General features: G+C 51.2%; 1 protein-coding gene across 2 annotated transcripts; it reads left to right on the top strand.

Moving 5' to 3' along the window:
• The first annotated feature begins 264 nt into the window (after positions 1–264).
• On the top strand, positions 265–24,669 carry Nkd2 (NKD inhibitor of Wnt signaling pathway 2). Of its 2 annotated transcripts, none has more exons than XM_048458973.3 (10): positions 265–429; positions 542–574; positions 828–937; positions 18,412–18,472; positions 19,577–19,704; positions 20,229–20,324; positions 20,940–21,084; positions 21,653–21,737; positions 22,111–22,238; positions 23,217–24,669. In XM_048458973.3, the coding sequence occupies exons 1-10, from the start codon at positions 405–407 to the stop codon at positions 23,792–23,794; spliced, it is 1,389 nt and encodes a 462-aa protein (XP_048314930.1). In that variant the 5' UTR covers positions 265–404; the 3' UTR covers positions 23,795–24,669. The 2 variants fall into 2 exon arrangements, with proteins under 2 accessions (XP_048314930.1, XP_048314925.1); XM_048458968.3 differs by having other exon boundaries at positions 539–574.
• The last annotated feature ends 1,882 nt before the right edge of the window (positions 24,670–26,551 follow it).

Genomic DNA, 26,551 nt, shown 5'->3' with positions numbered 1-26,551 from the left:
GAAGATGTCTCCCGCAAGAAACCTCAGAGAGTCAGAAATCCAGAGTCCACTGCAGGCCCTGTCTATCCTCATAGGTACCCTGTGTATGTCTCCTTGGTTATGTGTAATACGGTAGAACGCAGTCTCTTTGGTTCCCAACAGCCTAGTAAAGTCCCAAAGCACGGGGGTCCAGTGCGTTCTGGGCCGCGGCCGCGGGGGGCGCTGCGAGAGTTGCTGTTAAAGCCCCGTCGCGGGCGCGCACTCTCAGAGTGAGTCCGGCCGCTGCCCGGCCAAGCCTCGTCCGACTGCCCCGTCCGGGATCCAGGCTTCACGAGTCGCTCTCCGCGCACTATCCACCCGTCCCGGGCTCTGAACCTCGGACGTGCACCTGAGAGCGCGGCCGGAGGTCCAGGCCCGGCGGCGACATGGGGAAATTTCAGTCCAAGCACGGTGAGTGCGGGCCAGAGCGGGAGGGGAGGGCGGCGAGGGAGGAGGATGAGAGGGTCTCCGCCACTCACTGTCCCTTCCCTTGTCCCCGCGTCCTTCGGCCGTGCCGCAGCAGCAGCAGCCTGCAAACGGAGAGAGAGCCCCGAAGGTAAGCCCCGGCGCAGCCAGGGCGCGAGGCGGCCCCCGGGCCGGATGCGCAGAGCTCCGAGCTTGGGGCGCGCCTTGCCTCGAGCCCTCGGGTGGGACACGCCATAGGTCTGCGGGAGCGCGTGGTCCCGGGGTTCTGGGAACGGGGTGGGCGCCTCTAGGCGGACTTGGCAGACGCGCACCCCGCGGGGCTTACGGTCTCCTTCCTTCTTGATGGGTGCCGTGTTTCCCACGCGTCTGTGGGCGGGCTGCAGGGGACAGTTTCGTGGTGTCCGCGTATGTGAGTGGCCGCAAAGGCGCGGAAGAGACCGAACGGCGCGCAGGAGGCAGCGGCGGCGTGGAACATCGCGCACGGGACAAGCAGGTAAGCGACCGGATGGTGGGGCGGGATCGCGGAACCGCGGGCCTCCCAGGGCTGGGAGATGTGCCCTAGCTGTTCCTCTTTATCACGGGGAGATGCAGAAACCATGACTCAAATGGCTGGCCTGAGCCAGGATAGCCCGTCTCTTCCTAGCATCTGGCATAGTATCCCATAGGGGTATAGCGTGGAGGTACTGGAATCCCCACGCCCTAAATTAGGGGTGGATTGGTGGCTCCACTTCTCGGTCAGGAGGAGCTGGTGAAGAGATTATGAGGCAGAAATGGGGATCAGCTGGGACTACGGTATCAGTATTCCAGGCTTGAGGCATCCAAGGTGATGCCCAGGTGTATCTTATTGCCACTTACATTTGCTAAGGAATTCTTGGTGACCAACTGATGTCTCTGAACTTCTTGGTTCTCACTGGGAACCTGGGACTCTTGTTCATGCCATGGGAAACCATTTAAGCTGACCCTACCCCTTAGCTGTCAAGTGTGGGGGCTTTCTCCCTCACAGTAAGTCTGGGCTCCATCCTTAGAATCCCCACTTGAGAGCAGTGGTGTTGAGAAAGGGGCACAATTTAGCTGAGGAGAAAGTGAGTGTCTCTGGAGTTTGAGGGCCACAGCATCTTTTCTGGAGAGTGCAGGTGCTTCTGGTATAGTTGTAGAATTACTAAAGTGAAGCCGTGATCTTGGATTTCTTTCTTTCTTTTTCTTTCTTTCTTTCTTTCTTTCTTTCTTTTTTTTTTACGTTGTGTGGGTTCTGGCTTGCATTGTTTCCTCTTAGCTTTGTTCTTCTTTCATGATAAGGCCTTTCTAAGGTGGGAAGAGCAGAGTCTCAGCAGGACTGACTGAAGTATCTATAATCAACAATGCTGTGTTTCCTGGTTTCCCTTATCTAGCCGTGGCTCCTGGCCAGGTCGTACCTGAAGCCACATTGCTGCCCCTGTGCCTGGCAGCTTGGGCTGTACCAAGCAGCCCTTTCCCAGGTCTGGGGGGTACTCTAACCTCACCTTGTGTCTTCTGTCTGGAAGGCTCAGTGGGGACAGTTAGAGTTGGGTCTGTGTCCTTTCTCAAATCTTTCTTTTCACAGTGTCCACTGTTCTGCCCAACTTAGTGTCCTCCCAGGAACTGTTCCTTGAAGAGACCAGCCCTGATCACTACACGACTTCCATACCACGAACTCCCAGAGGCTTACGACAGACCTTTGGGGGACTTGTATCTCCTCTTCTGGGTTCTCATCTGCTCCTTTGCTTTTGACTCTGTTACGGAGCTGTAGTGGTCTGTGCACCTATGTACATCTAAGTCTCCTGGGTGCCACTTCCTGCCCTGAGTGGCCATCCTTGCTATTTCCAGAAGCTCTGCTGTGTGGCAGCACCTATGTGGCTCCTTGCCTGGGGCGATCTGAAGGGAGGGGCACGGGTTTGTTAGCAATAACCAAGTGATGGTTTAGAAAGAAGCGTGTGACATCAGAACTACCGTGGTCACGGGCTTTGAGGCAGGACTGATGGGGGTGGCTTTTCTCAGTGTAGATGAGTTGTCGTCCATGGGACTCCGCTTAGGATAACTTCCTTATGTGTGCACCGTTCCACCAGACTATATTTAATTTCTCCAGCTCCCCCTAAAGCTGACAGGAAATTGTGCAGAAGACAAGAGTCACTTTTTCTGTTGTGAATTAAACACAGATTTCCATTCAGCCCGAGGAAGGAGCATTCTGCTCACTTTAATGGTAGAGTTTTAACTTGGATTCTGAGGGATCTGCTTGTATAAGTTCAGGAGGCCATGAGAGCCAGGTCCATGACTGTTTGTGGACATTCTACAGCTGTCTATAGTTGTAAGAGGAGAGGACATGGTGCTTAGCCTGTTGAGGGCTGTGTGTGGTCATCTTGGGCAGACTTGAACTTCATAGTGTGACTCACTACCTCCACCCACATCTATCTGGCCTTTCTCTGTGTGCTGACACATACCTTTCAGAAGGAGTTAACCTTGAAAAATATGGGAGTGACCAGTGTGAGACCCTGTGGTGCCCTTGGGGGCTAAACTCTAGACCAGGGCTGAATTCGCTGTGCAAACCTTGGCTTCTAGTTAAAAACAAAACAAAACAAAAACAAAACAAAAAACTCAACCCCCATTATCACCTTGTCTACAGGTTCATCAGAACGGGAAAGCTTGCTCGCTTATACTCTGATTCCTTCTAACTATATCTAGAATTCTCTGGAGCCGACTGGAGGACCTAAGCCTGTTAGCTCTGCTGGTCCTGCTATGGCAGGGGTAGCCAGGACTTCCCCTGACCTGGACCAGGAGCCACCTCACCTGAAAACTTACCTGCTTCTGCTAGGGAAGGGGAGATGTTAGCCTTTGAGAAACTGCTCATGTTTTTGTCACAGCCTAAATACTTTCCTATTCCTGGTCGACCCAGAAACATGACACACGGACCATAAGCCATGGAGCTCCAGGGAGGTGATGGGTCCTCACCTGCTAAGCTTTAGAGCTCCAAGAGGAAGCAGTATTTCCCCAGGACTACCCATAGAACATCTGGAAGGGAGGCCCTGGAGGTGCCAGGGTAAGAGAGGGTGTAGCCTGGGTGTCGACAGAAGTCATCACAGCACAACATTGTTGCCCTTTGTTCTCTCTGTGCCCTCTGAGTCTGGCTTTTGGGACCCAAGTCTGACTCTTGAGAAGTTGGCAGAGAAGTGTATAGTGACCCAGGGCCCACTTTGGTGCAGGACACCAAGAACAATCCTGGGAGAACCTCAAAGAGCAGTGAGGCTCCCCAAGATCAAGTGGTCGAGGGGCATTGAATCCCTGCCCCTTCCCTGATTCTGAAACTGCAGGTGTCTCACTGACCCCACATAATCTGTGATAAGTTGAGTGGTCCTTACCCAAAGGGATTAAAATGATCTAGCAGAGGCATTTGGAACCACCTTGCATGAAATGCCTCTAAGAGAGAGGAGACAAAACTGGCCTGCGGACCCAACCTGACAGAACTTAGAATGATGTTTTCAGGCGCATGGGTGAAGTTTACTTCCCACACTGTGAATGGCGCTAAACAGAGAAGGGAAGGGAGGCACAGGCCACTAGGCTGTCCCTGTGTTGGAGAAAGCATTTGGAGTCATCTCAGGGGTTAAGACCTCAAAAACTAGCCAAATGCCATGCACTCAGTGTCTGACCCCGTCTGGTATTTGTGGGAGGCTCTGGGGCTGCTGTGATGCCCTCTGCCACTGAAGGGCAGTGTATACTTGGCTCTGCTTTTGTTCATTGGCTAGCACTCTGCCGTCTTATGACAGGAGCCCTGGGACACTCACCATGTGAGGCCACAGTTAGGGCTGTGGCCACAAAGGCTGGAGGGGCAGATTCCTGATGTCTACCGTGGGGAATCAGGTTGGCCGGCACAGCCTTCTGTGTGCATTGGTCATTGGAGGTGTGTTCCCATGAGATTTGAATGCTCCCTGCCAGGCACAGAGGGAGCAGAAATGTACAGATGTGGATGTGCCCACCTCTGCATCTGAGGAGCATCGTATAAAATGCCTTGGCCAAGGCTCTAAGAATGTGGGGCATTTTACCCCAGGCTGCCACCTAGACTTGGGGGTTTCATAGACAGCTGGGACTGAGGGTTGTATCTGGGTCACTTGTCATGTCTTGGTTTCTAAAACAGCTTCAAATCACAGCTGCTGAAGGAGCTAAAATTTTGGTTTCCTAGAAATATTAATTGATAATTATTCCTCTTTGAGATAGAATGAGAGATTAACACTCTTGACCAGAAGTCCTGATCAACCTGGAGCCCTGGTGAGGAGTGCGGGGTCTGAGGTGAGCTGGGGTAAGGCCAGTAGGAGTGGTATGGCTTGGAACCATGGCTCCAGCCATATACAGGGGAATGGCCTGGTCTCATGGACACTCTCCTAGAACTGTGGTCCAACTTTGCATGCAGGAACAGGCTGGACAATTTCTCAGGGGCTACAGCTTGTCAAGAGCTTGATATTCAGGCAACATATCCAGACCCAGAGGCTTCCTAGCATTAGGCATAGCCCGACTTGCTCTGTAGTCTGGGAGCAGGGATTTGTAGTTTCTGTTTCTTGGTAAGCAAGAAGTAGAGGACAGGACCATGTCTCACTCCCAAGCCTCAGTAGTGAGGTCAAGGGGTACCCACTGGTCTTCTGTACAGAGGTCATTGAAAATCCTGGTCACAGTGAACATTGGGAGCTCCAAATACCATAACCAACTAAAACGTGACTTTTCCCCCTATGGTCAGGAGGCAGGAAACTATCCACAGTGTTGTGACTTAGCCGTGTGACCATGTCTTGTGGCCTCTTCCACATGTCTCTGAAGCTCAGCTTAGCTTGTTTTCTGTGGCCTTGACTTCACATACTTCTCATATCAGGAGAGATGATGGGACAAATGTAAGGGTCTATAATGGGATAATGGAGCTTGGCAGAAGCTATCCAGAGCTTCTCCCAGGCTAGTCCCCCAGGGAGTCAGTGCTAACCACCCATATGTGGCTAGGAAGCCTTGCTCTTAGGAAAGCTGAACTCTGTGGACATAGACCTGTTCTTCCTACAGGTGAGAGGAGCTCCCAGAATACTGCCTGTATCAGAAAGTCTCTGGTTATGAGGACAGGCTTATGTCACCCCAGGGGACTATGGGGAAGCTGACCCACAGCACTCATGAAGGCTGGTGGAGAGGTCCTACAGAGCCGTGTGGCTCTGTGGGTCACAGGAAAGAGTTGCTCATGGAGAAAGATCGTTTGTATAACACCTGGATATATGTGTACTACTGAGAGTGAGGTTAGCATTGGATGGAGCTGCTGTGGGTGCTCTTAGTGTGGGCAGCACTGAGTGGTACGCACCCTCATGCCATTCAGATCATCCACACAGGAGCTCCGCTCTGAGCCAGTGACCAGAGTGAAGCCTGAGCCCTTGACAAACAGGGAAGCAGGTCAGGACACTTGTGCCTGGAAGGGTCTGGTGAGTGTGTTACTGCTGCTGTGTCTGTCTCCTCTTTATAGCCTCCTGGTGGGCTTTTCTTCTTGCAAGAGATAGGGTCTGAACCCAAGAGGCCCTATCCCTCCAACCCAAGCACTTCTGAGAAATCAGTTCTGTGTCTTGTGAGTTTTGTGGTCAACTCTATCCGCTGGCAGAAAGGTCCCTAGAAGGGAGCAGAGAACGACCATGTAGGGCAGGACCCCAGAATCTATCCTGGGTTATGTGAGTAACTGAAATACCCCTGGTGTGAGAGGATGGGATATGCCCTCATGCTGCACAGAACTGTCTGTACCCGCTGGGGCACTGTCTATGTGCTTGATCTGACATGCTGGCAAGCAGAGGCAGGTGGGGCCCAGGTGGCCATAGCTTCAGGAGAAACATGGGGCTCTGGGGTGGCTACAGGGTCATTGGATCATGTGACTTAAATTAGGCTTCTCACAGTTGAGGTGGCAAATAGAAAGGTTATCCACCCACCCCCACCCTCTTCCCAGTCCTTTGCTCCATTGGCTTCCTATGGTTATAGTTGGGCTGTCAAACACGAATGCCCTCTGCCCACTGTGAGCATCCAGCACAGGTCAGAGCAGGTGGGCTCCTCTTGGACTACACATTGGAGGATGATCCTTGGGCTCTATTCTGTTTTATTAACTGAGATTGGAGGGGTAACATTGAAACCTGGCCTAGAACATACATGGCCTGGCTACTTCTTAAGGAGGACAGCATTGCCGCAGGCCTATGAGAGGTGAGGATAATTATCCCATGTGCCAGCTATGTCACCAGGTACATCTATGGCCTGTTAGATACTCTGGCCATCCCGGGCGGAAACACAGCACTGGCTTGGGTTAGACTGACTGGCTTGCTGGAGCTGCTACTGACAGATAAGCCTGTTAGTGATCAAAAGCCCTCAGTGGCCCCCAACCTGCCTCACAGCAGGCTGTGCCCCCCTGCCGGGCTGGTGTGTTCTGTAATCAGCTTTCGCATTGATGGGAGATTTGGCAGCATCCGGCTGGCAGCCCTTCGTGCCAACATTGAACAAATTGGGTCTGTTCGATCCTGTTTGCCACGCACAGCTGTAATGTACTGATGGCAGGGAAGCCCTGCAGCCAGAAGGAAGGATTTGTTTTACTTTTGTTCTGCAGAATCTTCTCAGTTAACCGTAGCTAGTTTTGAGCCCTGAAATCAGAGAAGCTAAAAAGCATGTAATATTTTAATACATAAATTCAAATGGAGATTATTTTAACGTACCATCAGGCATCCTGGTGGGTCGGTATCTAGAGCGCTGTGAAGGATGTTCTGTGTGCTGGGAAGCACAGCCCTTCCTGCTGCTTGTCCCCAGAATTGTAGCCATTGTTGCGGGTGGGGGAAGGGGACTGGCAGGGCCTCCTAGCATCTTTTATACCTGTGATGTGGAGTTCCAGAGTTGGCGTGTACACTGAAGGGAAATGAGATATTTGTATCTCTCTCCTTGAAGTGAAAGCCTGACCTCATTCTGCGTCTAAGGAAGAAACTGCATGAAATGGCCAACCTCGAAAAATGGCACCCCCCCCCCCGACCCAGGGACCTAGCACAAAGCCCTCACTTGAGGAACCTCCAGTGTTCTCCCAGAGAGACTGAGAGTGCAGATGGCCTGGCCAGACCCTTCCACTACTTTCTCACCCTGTTCAGTGTGCTCTCCAGTCCTTCCTGTCCTGTTAGTGCTCTTGGTAGGGAAGTCCTGACTGCTCACCCAAAACTGCTGACTTCATACCCTGCTCAAGTGTCCCCTGTCCACTTAGTCCTCATTCCCATAGCTGACTGGGCTCCTCAACTACACTGGAATTGGTCTCTAACTCTATGCAACCCTGGCTCTTGCCCTCCTGGGGTGCTCAGAACCCCCTATAGATCTCACCCAGTTCAGAATGTCAAGCCCACGGGTCTCCCAGATGAGTAGGGTGTCCCTGGACTTGGCCTGTTCTTATCATTCCCTGTGTAGGTGTTCCCTGGGGCTCCAGCCTGCTGCTCGCTCTTGTTGGCCACAGCCCTGGACTGGCAGGATTAGACCTCGGGCACCTATAATAACTTACTAGGTGAAAAGCCTAGGCTAGACTGGAGCTGCCTTCTGCTTGCGCCAACTCTAGGCCAGCCTCACCTTTGCTGGGAGTCCTGGAGCCATTTTCCTGGGGTCGGGGAGAGCTACTTTTAATCTGAAGATGGCATTGTATTTTGAGAAAGATCAGTGGGGAAAAGAGAACCACACTTACACTTGCTCTGACAAACTCCTTGAAAAGTGTGTGTGTGTGTGTGTGTGTGTGTGTGTGTGTGTGTGTGTGTGTGTGTTGTTCTACATGCTTCACAGTTGTGTCATAGGGAAGAGTGGGCTCCAGAAGGCTACGAGGATCCTTGGTGAAGCAAGCAGTGGAAGAAGGTGAAGCCAGGTGGAGCTCTAGTGGAATGCAGGGTTTAAAATGCTGAGATGAGGCTGCAGAGGGTAGACATGGCCCAGCACGAGGCCTAGAAAGATGGCACAACACACCGTCAACAGAATACCGGCTGCAGTGGTCACCTTCTAGCAGATCTGTGTGGACTTCAGGGGAGATAAGGAATATTGTAAGGAAGTGTTTGGGAGTAAAAAGCAAAAAGTATTCCAAGCAGGGTGAGAAAAGTCACATCAGGGGGCATCTGAAGAGAAAAGGTCAAAGAAGAAAGGTCCTAGGAATCAGGAGAGGAGGGTGCTCAGCTGGCTACAGACCCCACATGCTGGAGCTTATCCTTAGGACCACTCAATTCCTACCCTAAACCCCTTTGGAAAGGAGGGCAACTAAGACACAGCAGAGTTAGGCAGTTCACTGAATTACACTGTATTGAGTTCTGGAGTCTGGACCCTAACCTGTGTGAGTCTCCTGACCCCTACTTCCCACCCATGAGCTGCTGCTATCCTGTCCCAAGGGTGCCTCCCTAATCAATACCTCAGCCATTACTAGGTTTTGGAGGGTGCAGGGCAGGATGGTGAAGGAGACATCAGAGGAGAGGTGGCCTTGACAAAGGGTGGCTGTCTAGACATCACAGGGGTCCTTGCCAGTGCAAAAGCCCCAAGGCAGGAGTAAACTGAAAATTCAAGGAGGGGAAGTATATACAGAGAACTAACTACACCTACCTCCTAAGAGCTGCAGTAAACAGACAACCTTTCTGTACCAACCTTTCTGAGGCTCTAGGAGGTTACTTACTGTCTGTGACAGGCATTACAGCTAAAAGGGTACAGGAAACTCTGGGGAGCGATGATACCCCCCACCCGTGCTGGACTTATGGGGATTCTGGAACCCACTCCATGGTTGTGGAGCAGGGAGGTGGCATAACCCTATCTTTACTTCAGACTTGTTTCAGATGATTTGGGCTTTTTAAAAAACACAGCTGGTGTTGACTCTGAGAAAAGAGCCTATTGGCATTTTATCCTTGGACCCCTGGCTGTGTTTTGAACAGTAACCGATGGAGTTGGTTGTGGCTGGGCACGACTGGCAGGAGGAACCAATGGCATCTAATGATGTTAGGGGATAAAAGCGTCATGCTTGCCATCTGTGGGAAGACCACTGAAATGGTGACCCCATCCCTTCCAGGCATAGCAAAGCAGCAGAAACTGGCCACTGGCTTGGCATGTTCATATCCTGACAGAAAGGGCATCAGCTCATCTGTGGGGAGGGGAAGCGGGCAAGAAGGTTCTTTGCACTTCGCCTTAGGGTTCCTTTCGTTTGTGATGCATAGGGTATAGGACAGAGGTTAGCACAAAACAGGAAGACAGGCGCCTGTTTGTGTGTTAGGGATCCTCAAGAAGCAGTTAGGGGAATGGTGGGTACCATATCTCTGTCCATGTTGCAGGGGACCAGAGCCTTGGTGGATGAAGTAACCAAGCCAGAGCTCTCACCTCTCGCTGGCCACCTCCAGCCCTAGCAGCCAGACTATCCTTGGCGAGACCCTTTGGACCTGATTCATATCCTAGAAGCCCCTGCTGTGTCCAAGCTGTCTACTCTTCTGTGTCAGGATAAACCTGGACTTCCTTCCTTTCAGCTCTCCCTGCAGCTGCGCAGCCCTCAGCTGCCTGGAGCCGGTACCAATTTCTGAAACAGATTATTAACTAAGAGATGATAGTCCTAAGGACCTTAGTGGGGTCCTTGTCATAGGGACCCCACTAAATTTCCATAGGGTGGTTTGGAGGATCTAGGTTTGGCCTTTGTCCTTTTAAGGCCTTCATGCAGCTGCTGCCAGATAGCATAGCTCTGAGACCCCCTTTGATCTCCACAGCCCAGCCAGGCAGCAGAGCCAGTGAGGGTCCATTTCCACAGAGAGCACTTAACAAAAATGAACACCATTTATTGCTTTTTCTGACTTGTGAGCTCCCCAGGGGCCTGGCGCCGGTTTTTAGCCTGCTTATCTCTGGTAAGAACACCACACCACATCACACAGTACCTTCCAGAGTAAAACAAAACAGTAACTTAGGGTTCAGGCGTGTTCTCTTCCAGCTTTGGAATTAATCTGCCTTTGAAATGAGAAACATAAAGCTTTAATAGGAATGAAAAGAAACAAAGATGTCCAGTGGGTTTCCTGAGTAGGAGTCTAGATGGCGGAAACTGTGTGGGGTCTGCGTTAAAAATGAGCGGAGTTCATTTCATCTAAGCAGAGGCAGAGGGAGCTGAGTCTGGGAGAGCTGAGTTTGGTTCTGTTTTGTGATTTTGCAACCTCTGTGGCCTGTGAGTGGTCCCATCAGAGAAGGCTGGCCATCCTTGATCGCCATTTTCGTTGAAAGACAGCTGTGGTATCAGGCATAACCGAAGAAAGATCATCAGTGTATAGAGCAGCTGCAAAGAGACCGCAGAACACCGAGGACTAAAGCAACAGCAGGGTCAATGTCTGAGAGTGAAAACGGGGGAAGTAGTGAGCATGGTTGACGTTAGTTAATCCTCTGGGCGAGTGTGTGTGTGTGTGTGTGAGAGAGAGAGAGAGAGAGAGAGAGAGAGAGATTGAGAGAGACTGTGTGTGTGAGAGAGGAGAGAGAGACTGTGTGGTGAGAGAGTCTGTGTGTGTGTGAGAATGAGAGTGTGTATGTGTGTCTGTGTGTGTATGTGGGGGAGAGAGGGGGAGAGGAGGAGAGAGAGTGAATGTGTACGTGAGAGGGGAAGAGAGGGAGAGAGAGTGTGTGTGTGAGAGAGAGTGGAGAGAGAGTCTGTGAGAGAGAGACTGTGTGAGTGTCTGTATGTGTGTGTATATGTGTCTCTGTGTGTGTATGTGTGTCTGTGTGTGAGAGAGAGGGGGAGAGAGTGAGAAAGTGTGTGGGTGGAGAGAGAGAATGTGTGTGTGTGTGAGAGACAGAGAGGTGTACATGTAGTGAGTACAGACATGAATATACACAGGCTTCATACACACATGCATGTATAGATTTAATGTGTGTACGGAAAGCACACACTTTGCTTCAAGGCGGGCCCTTTGTTTCTGTGAATGCCTTGGTTTGCAATGGATTCTTGGGAAGGATGTGGAGTCTCCTTCCTTTGCTGAGGCCTGGGGCTAGTAGCACTCTACTTCCCACATGTGTGGGTTAATGTGCATGATACAAGTCATCTGAATCCTCTCTGAGTGAGGGATAGAGTCTTGGCCACCAGACTTTAAAAGGAAGCCGCTGACCCCTTATTGAGTATGACCTTCCTGGCAGAATCTCACATAGCAAAAGTTTCTCCCACAAGTGATCAGGGTGCATCCTTGTAATGCATTCATTCAGTGACTCAGCCACCCTCTTCCACTGTCTAATATTCCTTGTGAACTAGCCATGGGCTGTGCTCCTTCATGCTTGTGGACAGTAGATGGTCAGCTCCCCACAGGACACTATGGCTGATCAAATCCTACAGTGAATGTGGACCCTTTAGGGGACCATTTTTGGGGTCAGTGTATTTTGGGGTGAGTGGGTATTGGGAATGTGGTCTATGCTATGTTTTCTATTATTAGTCAAATGATGGAAAACAATGGGATGCTGGGGTAGGAACAAGAGGAAGCGGATGACGGAAGTATTTGTATTTTCTGGCTTGGATAGAAAATAGTGGAGGGCAAAATAGTGAAGGGGAAAGGTGAGAGTGTTTTAGGAAACCCTGTTACTCTCCCAGCTACCCAACTTTTATAAATTCCAGGCTTCGGTTATCATAAAATTCCTGATGAAAATGGTCCAATCCCCCCCAATTAAAAAAAATGTGTAGAACAAAAACACCCTGCAGATCTTAGAAGAAAGCAAGACGCTAACATGCACTGCTGTGTTCCCTTTCTATGGTGGCTTTAGCGTCATTGTCCTTAGACATCTTGTTTTAGATTCAGGCACTCAGGACCTCATGGCCCTCAGCCCCTGCAGGGGACCGCCAGGCACCGCAGGAACTGCTGGGCCCCTACTGCACATGTGTCGGAATTATTAAGCCCATAAAACTAGATTGTCACATCTGAAACTGTTTAGCTGCTGAAACTGAGACGGGACTTCAAAGCCGGCCAAGCGTTTCCAGACAGACGAGTGGGCTGGCACCTGGAAGTGGAATTCCAGCCCCTGGCGGCAGGCAGAGTGGCCTCCTCACCTTTTCCTAAGAAAACACTGTTCCTCAGAGCCTAGGGCTAGATGCCACACCTGGAAACCTATTTGAGGAACAAGGTCCCTGCATTTGAGGACTTTCAAAGCCATTGTCACCCTGGGTCCACTGCTTCCCAACTCTATGGCTGTCTACAGCTCACTTTCCCCTGTCTCCTCCTAGCCTCCTGTCTCCTGCTTCTCCCTAATCCTAACTCCACTGGTATCTCCCCTGCAGCCTCTCTCTTCATTTCCCTCTTGACCCTGCTGACTCTGGCACTGTGACGGCCCTGGCTTCAGTCACGTCCTTAGGGCTGACCCATAGGTGATGCCGTGAACTCGAGATACCTGAGGGATGCCCACATTAATCCCCCACACAGCATCAGCGGCCTCCTAGATGTTCTGGCTCCCTTGGCTCTCCTGCAGGCCTTCAGGTGCTTACAGCATACACTTGAGGGTACCACTGGCTGCTGCCATGTACCCCTTCACCTCCTGACCCCACAGACATGGGGTGACTCTCACATAAGTCCTACAACTCTGTCTTCCCGCCAGCAGGTGATTCTAGCCTGGGCTTACCCCCAGCACCAGTCTTAGAGTGACCAGGACTGACACTGCAAATGCTGTGGGAACGCTACACCCAAAGGTCATCCTGGTGGCCTCTGTCATGTTTCTAGAGAGTTCTGTGACTGGGTAAAATGGGTGCAGGGGTCTGTCAGGAACTAGGAGGTTAATGTGGGTGAATTTTCTGATGGTCAGGAGCTAATGTTGGAGTAAACAGACATCCTAGTACTTGGCAACCATGTGTCCTAGACCACACACCCTTCACAAAGGCCCTGTGGTGCCAGCTGTCCTGTGGGGCACAGCTCTGCACAGTGGTTCTGTCTCTCCTTCCCTAGAGTACCACTAAATCACTTGTTTCTCTCACTAACCCTGCCTGTTTCTGCCTCTGTATTTTTTTTTATCTGACTGTATCTGTCTCTTTTGTGTCCCTCTCCACAACCTCACCCCATCTCTGAGACATTTGACAAGGTCTGGCCATTCATCCTAGTCTGTGTTTGAGGGGGCACACAACATCGACCTTGAAATTGATAGGTGGAGCCAGTGCTTCCACAAGCCTAAAGGTTGTGGGCCAAGTGGAGATGTGGACTTGGTTGTCACAGAGAATAGGATTCTGTGGGAGCGGTCACTGTCCATCCCTCCACCAGAGGCATGGCTTACTGCTCTACCTGAGCCTGGGTTCTTCTGACAGCGGAAGTCCTTGGACCTGGCTTCAGGAAGAAAGAAGTGGTCTTATCTCTTGGACTAATCACCCAAATAGTTTTCTAGAAAGGAGTAAATATTTGCCCCCTAGATAAAGAAAATTCTCAGAAGCTGGGTGTGGTGACGCATGCCTGTAATTCCAGCCCTTGGGAAGTGGAGACAGGAAGGCCAGCAGTTAGATACTGTCCATCCCACAGAGGCCCCGTCTTAACAACCCATTAAAAAGGAATCCATAGAGGAGCCTAAGGAGGGTTCTGACTTCTTTGAAAGAATCCATTCCTTTCGTCAAGAACTGGCATGTGTCCACCAGCATTTCTGGCTTTCACACAGCTTCCCTGGAAACCCAGACATCTAGCGGGTGCTCCTCATCATCATCTTTCCAGAAGAGGGAAGCTTGGTTTCTAGAAACTTTGAGACAGGTTTAAAGAAACCTTACCTCTTGGTGCCTATTTGTCTCTGGTCTGCTTGTGGGCCTCCAGCAGCCCAGCAGAAGAGTCTACACTTGCCTGACCCTCGCACGAGGCCCAGGTGAAGACCGTGTTCTCGTGTGTCTGAGTCTGGGGGTCACTTCAGGCAGTGAGAAGCTAGCACATGGTTATCCCGAGGCCCATCTGCCCTGTGCTTGTTCTCAGAGCTGTCTATGGTGAAGGGGCATTTGGAAGACGCTGAGGACCTGCAGGTTCTAGCAGGTGATATGATCCAGGAACATGACCCTCTTTCAAGGACAGGTATGCGCCACCATCTCTGATTCTGCTGTGTGCTGACCGCAGGACAAGTTGCCTGCTGACTTAGGGAACTAGGACTCTGGGTTTGTTTGGAAACTTCCCTACTTGCTGCTGCCACCAAGTGGCAATTATAGGGAATGTTTGTGGACTGTGACCTGAACCAGCCCGGGGCCTCTTACCTCCTGAATGCCCTGAATGGGATGATGGAACAAGGCAGGGCTGTGGAGAACTGTGAGCCCCTCATTTTGGGTGTGAATAAGCGGGTGTTTGTAGGATGCAGGATGTGGGCTACACATGAATGTAGCCTGCAGGGCAAGGGAGCCCCTTAGGCCAACACAAGTTAATCCCAAACATAACATAGATGTTTTCCACCTTATTTATGGGTTGTGGGCCCCACCATCATCTCACTGGTCCCCGGTGGCTAGGAGAGCACCCCTCAGAGACTGGAGCATAAGATGGTGACGTTAAGGGCAGCGAGCAGGGCCTGGGCAGGGTGAGTACTGGCAGGAGGTGCTCCTGGGTCAGACACTGAAGAGATGTGTGGAATGCTAAGCTGGAGTGTCATCAGGCATCTGGGGTCCACAGACTCGGACAGGGCCAGACATCGGTGTCTAGCAACTAGAGTTTAAAGAGATGTAATGCTTGACCTGAGAGGAATAGCTTCAGAGGCCAAAGCAAGGAGGGTCTGGCAGAGGGTGTGGCTCAGGTTCCTTAAGAGGAACTGGGGTGAGTGGGGATGTGACACTCTCAGTATTGTCTGCCTCTGACAGCCTTGCCTAAGTCATACGGACTTGGCTGTATTGGGGAGGGGGCTCCATTTCTGGCCAGTGGCTCGGCACAGGTTTTATATGATGTAATTAAAGCCCTTGGCTCTTCTATTTAACTAAAGTAGCTCAGATCAAAGGGCATTTCTATGTAGGCAGGACAGATTTGACTTAAATCACCAGGCAGAGGCCAGAATTACCCCACAAACATTCATTTTCTTCTTTGATCCAGGGCCTCTGCAGCCACCCCTGGGCTAGTGCTTAAAATCCTCTATGTTCTGGGGTTTGGTGTATGCTGACAGTCTACTGCAGTGGCCCTGCCCACATGGTGTGGCCTTGGTCAATTATAGCAGCCCTGTCCTATTATTGTAGCCTCAGGAATGTCCCAGAAGGCCAGCCTAGAATTTGTGTAGAATCTTTTTTCTTGTATCTTATTTTTTTCTTCTTTCCTTACAGTGCTGGGCTTTGTACCTAGAGCGGTGCATCCCATCCCAGCTCTCTTTCTGAATTAAATCTCCTTGTTTCTCCATCTACCAGTGCTTTTAAAGTCCATGAAAAGCTCCAAACCCTGGTACTCAAAATTATTTTTAAAGTAAAATGAAGGTATTCATGAATGCAAGAGGTTCCAGCCTGACACACAGAATACAGAATGGTATGTGGTGATATTAAGTCAGAGACTAGCAACCCCAGGCTCTAGCCTTCAGCTGTGTCTCTATCTTGAGGTGCTGTACCCACCCATTTCTCAGTGAGATGCGATTTACCTGTTGATGGATTCAAGCTCTGACCAAGAGCTAATGGCCTTGGAGATCCATGAGGGAAGGGACTGAGAATCTTGGGGATCCTCTCTGATCTGTTTGTACCACTTTATAGGCCCTTCCTGGAGGCAGGTGCAGGTGATCAGGAGATGCCCATCTTGGCGTCTGCTCCACTTGCTCTTGCTTCTGCTGTCATTTAACGGTGACTCGCGTCTCCAACCCTCCCCCTGGCATCAGCCAGCTTGGGTTTCCCTGCATAACTGCATTTTGCCGGCAGTAATCTACATCCCCAGGATTTGCAATCAGACACAGGACCTGTCAGCCACAGCACCCTGGATCCGTCCAGGATAAAGCTGAGTCTGGGAGGTCCATGTCCTTAGATTCTAGCTTCCATGCCTCACAGAAAGCTGGAACTGAAGCTTTACAAGTTGCTATGATTCCAAGGGGGGGCGGGGAGAAGGCCCCAAATCAGCTTTTAGAAATGACTAGATTTCATCTTATGTCACCTGGGGCGAACTGGACCGTGTCCCTCTAGGCTTGGGTCTCCAGTCTCAGAAGGACATGGCACTGTGCACTGAAGGCTTAAAACTCCGATCTTCTGAGCCTCGAGTCTGTGGCTGTTCGGTCAGTGAATGAATGGGGACGCCTTCGCCTTTTTAAGAAAGGGTCTTACTGTGTAGTCCCAGCTGTCCTGAGACTTGCTAAGCAGGCCATGTTAGCCTCAAACTCACAGAGATCCTCTGCCTCTCTGTCTCCCAAGTGCTGGGATTAAGGGTGAATGCTACCACATGCAGCTAGAGAGGGAACTTTTTAATAATTATGAGGTTTCCCCATTAAGACGATCTCCAGTGTAATCCCCTGAATGACATCCTAAGAACAAGCTATAGAGGCAGCCTCTCCCTAATGGTTCCCATGAGTTGGGAGGTCTAGAAAGAGACTGAGGTATTTATGAGATGCAGATATGAGCAGGGTCTCCTCTACTCCCCGGTCCTAATCATTCACCGTTGGCCATTTTGGTCTCCTGCCATGAGGGCTCCTCAAATGCTGTGTTTCCCAAAATCAGTGTACAGCCAAAAAAACCTAGGGAGGAGCTCCTCCCTCTTCCCCCTGCTGCACTTCTGGGTAGCCAGAGGAGCCTATCCTGGTTTCTACTCCTTTCAGGAGCTCAACACTGGGTTTGTCCTCACCAACCTTGCACAGCTAGTACCCAGAATTCTGCTGTCCCTTGCACTTGAGCGTTTCTGGTATTTCTCTTCCACACATTCTGCACAACAGTCAGCCTGTTTATTCAGGTTTGGGTCTTTCCATGGTTATTGTTTTGTTTGCTACTAGAGGTAGAATGCTCTCCCCACTCCATCACAAAGGCATTAGGTTTTTACATATGCTCTGCCAGAGTTTGAGTGAGACCTGTGTCCTGCAGAATCCACAAGGTGGTGCTAGGCATCCCGTATTCGCCACAGTGAGGAATAGGATGGGGGCTATTTCTTGGTTCCCGTGGTCACTGGCAGAGTAAGAATGTGCAAAACTGTACCTGGAATACTCAGTTTTCTGGGTGAGATATAAAATTGGGGAACCTTGTCTTTCTCCTGCCTCCAGCTACAAACCCAAAGCATTCTTTGGCCCATATTACCTCTAGGGACACTGCCATCTGGCCAATTGGATGGGTCTTAGCTCAGCTTCCCATCTACTTGAGGCCTCTCAGAGCTTTGAAGCCACCTGGAGTCAAACATAAATGCCAGGAAACTGGTGGGAAATGCTCCTGGGGGCCCTGAGAGCGGGGCTGGGGGCTGCGAGGTCCCCCGCCACGAAGGGCCCTTTGATTACAGATGGCTTCCATGGAACATTTTATATTTCCTTTCTTGTAGCCTTTGCTTCTGTGGATTATTTACAAGAACCATGTGAGCTTTTGTTCTGCAGAGTTTTCTTGGCTTAAACATCGCCTGGATGTGTTTGAAGTCCTTCCCATTTTTCCATAACTGGTCTTGAGATCAGCCCAAGGGAGTTTCTTGGCAGCCAACCTTGCTCCTCAGTCCAGGACTGGAGGAGACAGAGGCCCCTTTGCAGCTCCAGCGAATGCCACCGCAAGTTGACTACATGGGTACCATAGGGGCAGCTTTAATGCCAGGTAGAGTTCTTGGCCTCAAGGCCTATACTTGGGGGTTGGCTGTTAGGGCTGAGCTACAGGGAGATCCCAAGTCTCACTTCAGATGGTGGGCTGTGCTTACAGACAACGAGGCCCAGTTCTGGAAATGACTCCAGCACATGGTCCTTGCGTATTCTGTTGTATGAAGCTGGGATGGTGTCTGAGGGTCTACAGATTGAGAGGCCTCTCCAGGTCTGATGTTGGCGTCTATTCAGGTCTCAGCCTCAAGAGCTCATATCTGTTGTCTTCCTCGGCTCTGCTGAGCCCCATGGTCATGTTGCCCTGTTCTTTTGCAGGAGCTGCCCAATGGGGATCCCAAGGAGGGGCCTTTCTGGGAGGACACAGGCTCTCTAGAAGGTGAGTCCAGCTACAGCAAATGCTCCCAGACTTCACCCTGACCTTAGGGCTCACACCATAGAACCCTCAATAGTGGCATACAAGAGCCAGGATCAGTTGGTTCCTACTCTCAAGAGCGGTTAATTCTTAAGCAGCAGCCTTAATATCTGTGATTCTTTACCAGGCAGGCAGCTCAGATCAATCAGTGGAAGCAGCAAAATGTTGAACTACAGTATCCCCACACACTTGTTCACTTAGTGTTTGTAGTTCTGGGACTGAACAGGGAGGCTGGGCTTCATGGGCTGGCGCTCTCGAATTCTGAGGTAACGTGATTAGTTACACAGTGTGGAGTGGCGGAGTAGTCCTAAACATGCCACTTGTGACTTGTCTTCCTCTGCTGAGCCTCATGGTCATGTGAACCCCATCTGAGTCACTATCATGTGTGCATCTTTGGTAGAGTCACCCCACACAGAAATGTAAGTTCGCCCAGTTTGCTAGTAGGTGCAAAAGACCGGCCCACAGACCCACCTTCAAACAGTAGCTGAAGCCCAGAGGGATTCCCAGAGCTGCCTGCTGGAAGTCAAGAAGTGTATCCTCTTAGCTCATACCTGGACAGACACCTGACCGATGGCCCCTCTCCTAAGGAAACAGCTTGAGACCCAGAGACTATGGGAACCCAGCACCCAGAGAGTCAGGGGAGACAAGACCGCTTGGCTATCGGATAGTCCACGTGTCTATCCGTGGAATAAGAGGGTTCCGAGTTAAAGGTGTTGGAAAATGGCCATGAGAATGGGGAGAAAAGTCTGGTGAGGACCCTGGATTGGAGATCACTCTTACAATCTGGAAGGTCCTTCTCCTACCCCATCTGTACAATGTCAGCCTGGAGGAGACAGATTGCTCACTGGGAGCCACTATGAGATACATAGTGCACATGTGCAGCAAGGGCTTACCAGGTTGAGGCTAACCCGGGTGAGGCCTCTCTCTACTTTCTACTTTCCTATTCTACAGGAGCCTTAGCTCAGGGCCTGGTAGAACAGAAGAGAGTGGAATAGTCAACCCTTCCCCTCTGTCCTCATACTACTCACATGGGACAAGCCCCTGCCTCACCTCCTCTTGTTCCCTCAGTTGTGCTGCCCCCTGAGAAGTCTGAGGGCCATGAGGGCCAGGGACAGCTCTTCAGCGTGGATGATGGGGAGAAGCCAGCCACCCATGAGGGCCCGTTAAGAGTCAGCAAGAAGCACTTGAACATTGATGTAAGTCCTCTCCCCTGCACATCTACAGCAGTGGGTTTCTAGGGGCCAGGATGAATAGTGTGGTGGCCCTAAATGGGGACCATGGACATTCCAGCCCCAGGGTCTCCTTAGCTCCCCTGAGAGAGCAGGACTAAAATGTGCCGCTCTGGTGGGCGGCATGGTATTGCTATGGACCTGGCCATGCTGGGCAGATGGGTCTCCATATGTAATGTCATCCAGCACTACTGGACAGGGAATAACAGCAGATTTCCTACCCCACAGGGCAAGGGAGCAAGAACACTTGGTTCTAATTCCTCTTACTCACACTGTTCCTGAGTATTTGCATGCACAGGGACAGATACCACAGGGGAGAAATGGAGTCATGAGGCTTAGAGTTAGTACATCACTGGGGTGGTGGTGGAGCTGGGCAAGGACAGGGGTTGCGGGTTGCAAGCCAACTACCCTTTGGCTTCTTTGTCCTGGCTGGAAACTAGGAAGACCCACAGCTGACTTCCTTGTCTCCTGTCCCTGCTCGCCACCTACAGGCCCTCCAGTGTGACGTCTCCGTGGAAGAAGACAACCGCCAAGAGTGGACGTTCACACTGTATGACTTTGACAACAGTGGGAAAGTCACCAGAGAGGTAATGTGTCAAACCACCCATAGGATGGGGGTTCAGGTCAGGGGTGTGGCCTCCTGAGATGCGGAACCAGTCCAGTAGACAGATGTTTGAGTTGTCAGGTGGAGAGACAGAATGAGTCTTGGGAAGAGGAAAAGACTAGAACTTTCCTGAGATAAAGGGGAGGTGGATAGGGGACCCACTTTTATATCCTCTGATAGCTGGTATCTCTTTACTCTGGAAGTCTACACGTCTCATCAAGTCCAGCATGGCCTTTCTCTATAGCTGTGATGTCCCTAGGCCAAGCCTGGGTCAACAACCCCTTCACTTGGCAGCCTGAGTCCTTGGAGTGTCCCTGCTCCATTGAGCTGTGTCCAGGAGGGCAGAGGAAGCATCTGCATGTGGCATTGATGCTGATAAACCTGCTCGTTTATCTAATTTTGGAATGTAAAAGAGATATGGCTTTAGAGACAGACAGCAGAGCTACCTTTAAGCCATGTATGACGTCCTGGGGGCAATTCTTGGCATAAGGTAAGGCAGTCTCTGATGAGGAGTAAGTGGACCCAAGGTGCCTGCTGTAGCTAGGTGGTGAATACATGCTTGGTAAAGGTCTCTTGAAATCTGACATGTTGGTCGCAGGACATGTCCAGCCTGATGCACACCATCTATGAGGTTGTTGACGCCTCTGTCAACCATTCCTCGGGCAGCAGCAAGACCCTGCGAGTGAAGCTAACTGTCAGTCCTGAGCCCTCCAGCAAGAGGAAGGAATGTCCTACTGGCCAAGGTGAGGGTCTATGCCAGGAGTCTTCCTGTTCAGATGGTACCATCTCCATGAGCACTGCCCTTGAGGCAGGCCTATACAGGGTAGGCCGCTCCTACAGCCACCTGATTTATGCTTCACACTTGCTCTTCCCCATAGCTCTTACCTCTCCACTACTGACCCCTGGATATTGGCATTGTTCATGTCTCCTAACTGCTTTTGGTCAAAAATTTTGTTTCCACAATGTCCCAAGCAGGACCTGGTACCTGGCAGTGGACAAAACTGTGAGTGGATGGATGAGCAAGAAAAGTCATTCATTAACAAAGGGCAGAGTGGTGTAGACCTCCAACCCAAGCACTCAGGGTGCAACAGGGTTAAACGTTCAAGGCCAGCATTGGCCATGGCGTGACTGTGTGTCATAAAATACGACAATAAAACAGAATGAGTGGATGGATGGATTCCTAAGACATGGAGAATGAGTGGGTGAAGGACAGGCAGAAGAATGTTTGAGTCAAAGCAAGGATCAGCAGGTCTGTAGGGCACGAACAAGTGGATGCAGAGTGAGGAAAAAAGTGTAACACCTTTCTTTCAGACCGGGAGTCCGCTCGTGGCAGAACAGAGAGTGAGCTTACAGAGGACCCCCGAGTGGCTGATAGAAGGCTGTCTACCTACAGCAGGTGAAGTGTGGGGTCAGGTGGTTGCATCCTGCAGGCCTCCCCAGGGTTCCTGTCAGGAAGGGTGGGGAAATAGGTAGGCCCTGTGTGCTGTGAAGGGTGATGGTACTTGGGTGAGGCTGAGCACCATGCTATGCAAAAGGAAGCAAGCAGGGGCCATTGTGGCCCCAGTGAGGTGACCTGTGGTGGGATCCTGGGTCCTGGTAATGAGCTGTGAACCTTAATTCTCTGGACAACATATATTACCCAACGGCTTCCCTTCTGCCTTCTTTAGACAGTGGGCGCTAGTCCAAGTCCCCACTTTACCTCCTAGACAACCATCCACCTCCGCAGGCACTCCTGTCTGAAGCTCAGGCCTATCCTCTGCTCCACACAGGAAGCCCAATGCTGATTCGCAGCCCTGCTCTGTGCGAGTACCCTACTGTGTGGATGAGAACACAGAACGCAGGAACCACTACCTGGATCTTGCAGGAATCGAGAACTACACATCTAAGTTTGGTCCTGGTAGGTACTAGAGGACCCCACCTCGTGTCTCCCCTCTTGATGTAGATTCCTCCCTAGAGGTGCAGGCAGGCCAGGGGTAGGCTCTGGAATGTCCACACCCCGCCTGGGCATCCCATCATCCTTTGCGTTGATGTGAACTCACACTTAACCTTCCAGTACTGACAGGGACCTGGAAAGCAAGGTGATTAAATATCCAGGTGTGTGTGTGTGTGTGTGTGTGTGTGTGTGTGTGTGTGAGAGAGAGAGAGAGAGAGAGAGAGAGAGAGAGAGAGAGAGAGAGAGAGAGAGAGAGAGAGCGCTGATCCTCACCTGGGAGGGGCTGGCTCCGTGTGCTTAGTTCTAGAGCTTCAATCCTCTGATAAGGGTATCTGAAGAGGTAGAAGGAGATCCAAGAGTTTACTGGGGAGTTTGACCACAAGTAGCCCATACCCCCGTACCGAAGGCATTGCACAGGGCCAACCTTAAGGGTTAAGTATTTCATGAAGCTGCAACCAGGTTATTCTGGAAGTCTGCTTGTTCTCTCTCCCCCCCACCCCCGCTTCCTCCTTCTTCCCTCTGGGCCTCTTATGGAGAGAGGGAAGGGGGACATACTAATGAATTAATTCTGGTCCTTCACTGGAGTGTCCCTTAATAAGACACAACATTCTGATGTCCCCTCGTGTCCTAGACAGGGCCCTGACTATGCCAGTAGAGAATCTCTACTGACAGGACCCACAATAGGGATAAAGGGCCAGCTGAACTGGGCAGCAAGTTGCCAGGGTGACCAAGCCCCTTTAAAAGAGTAACACAGTGACATCCAGGGTCCTTAATGTGGGGCTGACTCCCATGGAATGTAAGATATATGTGGTACTGAGCTTGGGGCATCTGGCCATCTGAGCTGTGCCCCAGTCAGCAGGTCACTTCTGCTGTAAACCCACAGTGCAGGTATGACATGTATCCCAAGCCTTACTCTGGGCCACCACTGTGTCTTGTCCCCAGGGTCACCACCTGAGCAGGCCAGGCAAGATCATCATGGCAGGGCCACACACATTCCAAGCAGATCCCGATCACAGGAGTCGGACGCCCACGCTGTACACCACCGCAGGTCCCAGGTCCTGGCTGACCATGTCATACCAACTAACGAGTCTGCTGTCCGGGCCCTGGCTGCACAACCCCGGCTCAAGGGGCAGGAGAAGCAGTTCCTCAGGTCACCCAAGGGTCCAGGAAAACCTCTTGGGGCAACAGGCAGCAGCAAGCCAGGGAAAACGCTCAGCTATTGCCTGCAGGCTGTCCCGCTGCCCCAGGGTGCTCAGGATGGCCACCACCTTCCACAGCCCCCACCACAGCCCCCACCTCAGCCCTATGGTCACAAGCGGTACCGGCAGAAGGGCAGAGAAGGCCACTCGCCACTCAAGGGACATGGCCAGCCATCCATGGTGGAGCATGAAGTGGTTCGGGACCTGCCTCCCATGCTGGGGCCTGAGGGCTACATGGTGCCTGTGATCCAGAGGCATGAACACCACCATCACCATGAACACCACCACCACCATCACCACCACCACTTCCACCCATCCTAGCACCCAAAGTACTCGGCCCACATGCTCTCAGGGACATAGACCAAGTGCCGGCATGTGTCCAGAAGAGAGTACAGCATTCCCTGGCCCAACACCCAGCTGCAGATGTCGAGGTGGCACCAGGCTGGACATTCATGGACAAAGCCTTCCCTTCTCCATGCCATTTGGATACCAGTACGTTTGATGCAGCTGATGATTCCCAGGAACAAGTGCTCCTGTGTGATTCAGAAAGCCCAAACGTGAGGACAGAAAAGCATCAGCTCTTACTTTTGCTGCACACTGTGGTCCTGGGATGTTCAAGAGCCTGTGCCTAGACACTCTTTGTATCCTTTGACCGCCCTGCATTGTTCCTGGCACAAGGCCAGGAGCCAATGGAGATGGAAGCGTTCTGTGCGGTTTATTCATTATAAAGTCCGCAGGCTGGGCTTGCAAAGTGGTTCTTCAGTGCACCACGTCCTTAGTTTCCCACATGATGTCAAGCAAAGAGGTCAGGGTATCAGCAGATGTGGAGGGGGCATGAGTGAGCAGAGGGGCAGGGTCATGTTCAGCAGACAGCACGAGGCTTGGTCTCCAGAGCTTCCAGCATCCTAGGTGGATGCAGATAAGACACAGACAGGTTGAGAAAATCAGCTACCACATTGGAGGCCCTCACCTAGGCTGTGCTCATTCTTGTACCATGGACAACTGACACCTAAGTGTCCCTTCTATGAGGGAGCCTTCACAAGCCATGGTCTTTTGGCTCCACCAGAACAGGATCCTGGAAAGGTAATCTTTACCTCTCGTGAGTTTGTACAGGTGGCATTATGCCTTCTTAGCATAGTAAGAAACAGTGCATTCTGTAACATGCCATACCTTGTATTAAAACGGACTTTTCTGAGCGCTGTGGTCAGTCTACCTATACTTTGTAGCTACTGGTGAAGATGGCAGGTACATGATGTGAAGGCCTGAGTGCTGTAGAACCATCTTGGCTAATGCTGGTTGATGTTCACAACTCCATAGTAATTCTTCTAAGATATATTTTTGGACTGGTCTAAGGAAAATCAGAACCCTAAACACCCAGAATTCAGCTCATGCTGACAGGAACAGTGGGCACCATATCCGCTACATGGTCACAGCTTCTGCAGACTGTTGAGAAGCAACACCTTATCCTCTCCTTAAGCACTAAATCCTATGGAATTCCTGGAGATCTGAGTGTATCCCACATGCATAGGGAGACCTGGGGATTATCAGCCCTCAAAAGACTGCTGCTGGTCACCTCACAGCTGGAAATCACATACATGCTCCTGAATACCAAAAGACTAGAGGTGCCACCCTTCCCTATGTCATGGATGTAGAGATGGCACACATGTACGGCTCCATCACCCACACGCAGCAGAAGGATTGGGCAGGAATCATAGCCACCCAGCTGGTTACTCAGAACGTAGCATTAAGAGGTCATTCAGACCCAGAGACGTCACACACGATATCCCTAATGCTGAACACCTAGGAAGTGGGGGGATCCTGCCAAGTCAGAACTTTGTTTTAGAAATTCAGGGCAGGTAGAAGTCCTAATAAGCTCATGGTAGGGGCCGAGCACCCGCTACTATGAGAATGTTAAGCAGAGGAGTCAACACCACTCCATCCAGCTGAGGGACCAAGCCTTAGATTGCAGGGTCCTCCACAGCAGTGCTACATGTATGAGACTTAGAGAGATAAAGCATTTGTAAACAAAATGAAAAAAGAAAAGCCAAAACAAAAGTCAGATCGTTTAGATGGGTGTGGGAGGCTGCGTCAAGAGCTACAATTCAAGACCAACCTGGACTATACAGTGAGACTGCCCCCCCCCAATCACTCCCAATTGCTTATTCTCTAACAATCAGCCACTGTGGATGTGGTCACTAGTGTCTGCACATGTAGATGAGGACGGGGGTCTGCTGAGCTTCAGTAACATGGCCAGGTTGACGCAGGGACTCCACGACCATCCAGAACTAAAACCGCAATGTGACACTTAGTCTACTCTGCGCTGGGTGCCAGGACGGTGCCTCCATGGGGGCTGGTGGTACCTGGCGACAGGAAAGGCCTTGGTTGTGTTAAGTGAAGGCTGCAGTTGCTGTGTGTTCTTAGAACCGAACATCCTGGTACCTGTACATTCCCAAATAGAAGCCACCAAGGGAACAACAAGGGTGCTGCCAAGACGCCCCTTTCTCAGCAGGCACCCCAGCACTTTCAGGATAAACCTTTTGACTCTGGGTTCTAGTCAAATGCTCTTTCTCAAATGTGATCTGGGGCTCTGCTGCCCTGAGTTGGCCATATACTCTGTTCACACATCAAGGTCTCTTAACTTCCTTTTCCTAGCAAATTCAGACATATGTAGGGTCCTTGTTCCTTTAAACCTTTAGGGTTGGCTCTGTCTCTTCAGTGCTCAGACCAGGGCTCACAGCCATTCTGCTCTTGCCTGCTACCAAGACAAGTTCTGAAGGCTGGCAGGTCCGGTCACCCTCAGGCATCTGTTGCCTTCGCCGTGTGAACAGCACAGCCCGGTCTAAGAGTGTCAGCTGCTCTCTAAGCGGGTCTCCGAGGTCTATGCATGTTGTCACGTGTGTCAGATCCTCCTGTTTCTATGATCAAACTGTTCCACTGCACGGATGCTCGGGTATTAATCATGCCATGGTGAATGCCAGGGAGCAGGATACATCCTGGGTCACAAAAATAACCCTACTTAATTTGGGGAGTCCTAAGGCCATTCCCATGGCTGCACAGTTCTGCATGCCAACGACAACA

This window comes from Myodes glareolus, chromosome 15 (assembly GCF_982192425.1).
Source record: "Myodes glareolus chromosome 15, mMyoGla1.1, whole genome shotgun sequence".
Lineage (NCBI taxonomy): Eukaryota > Metazoa > Chordata > Mammalia > Rodentia > Cricetidae > Myodes > Myodes glareolus.
This window is presented reverse-complemented; position numbering and strand designations above follow the sequence as displayed.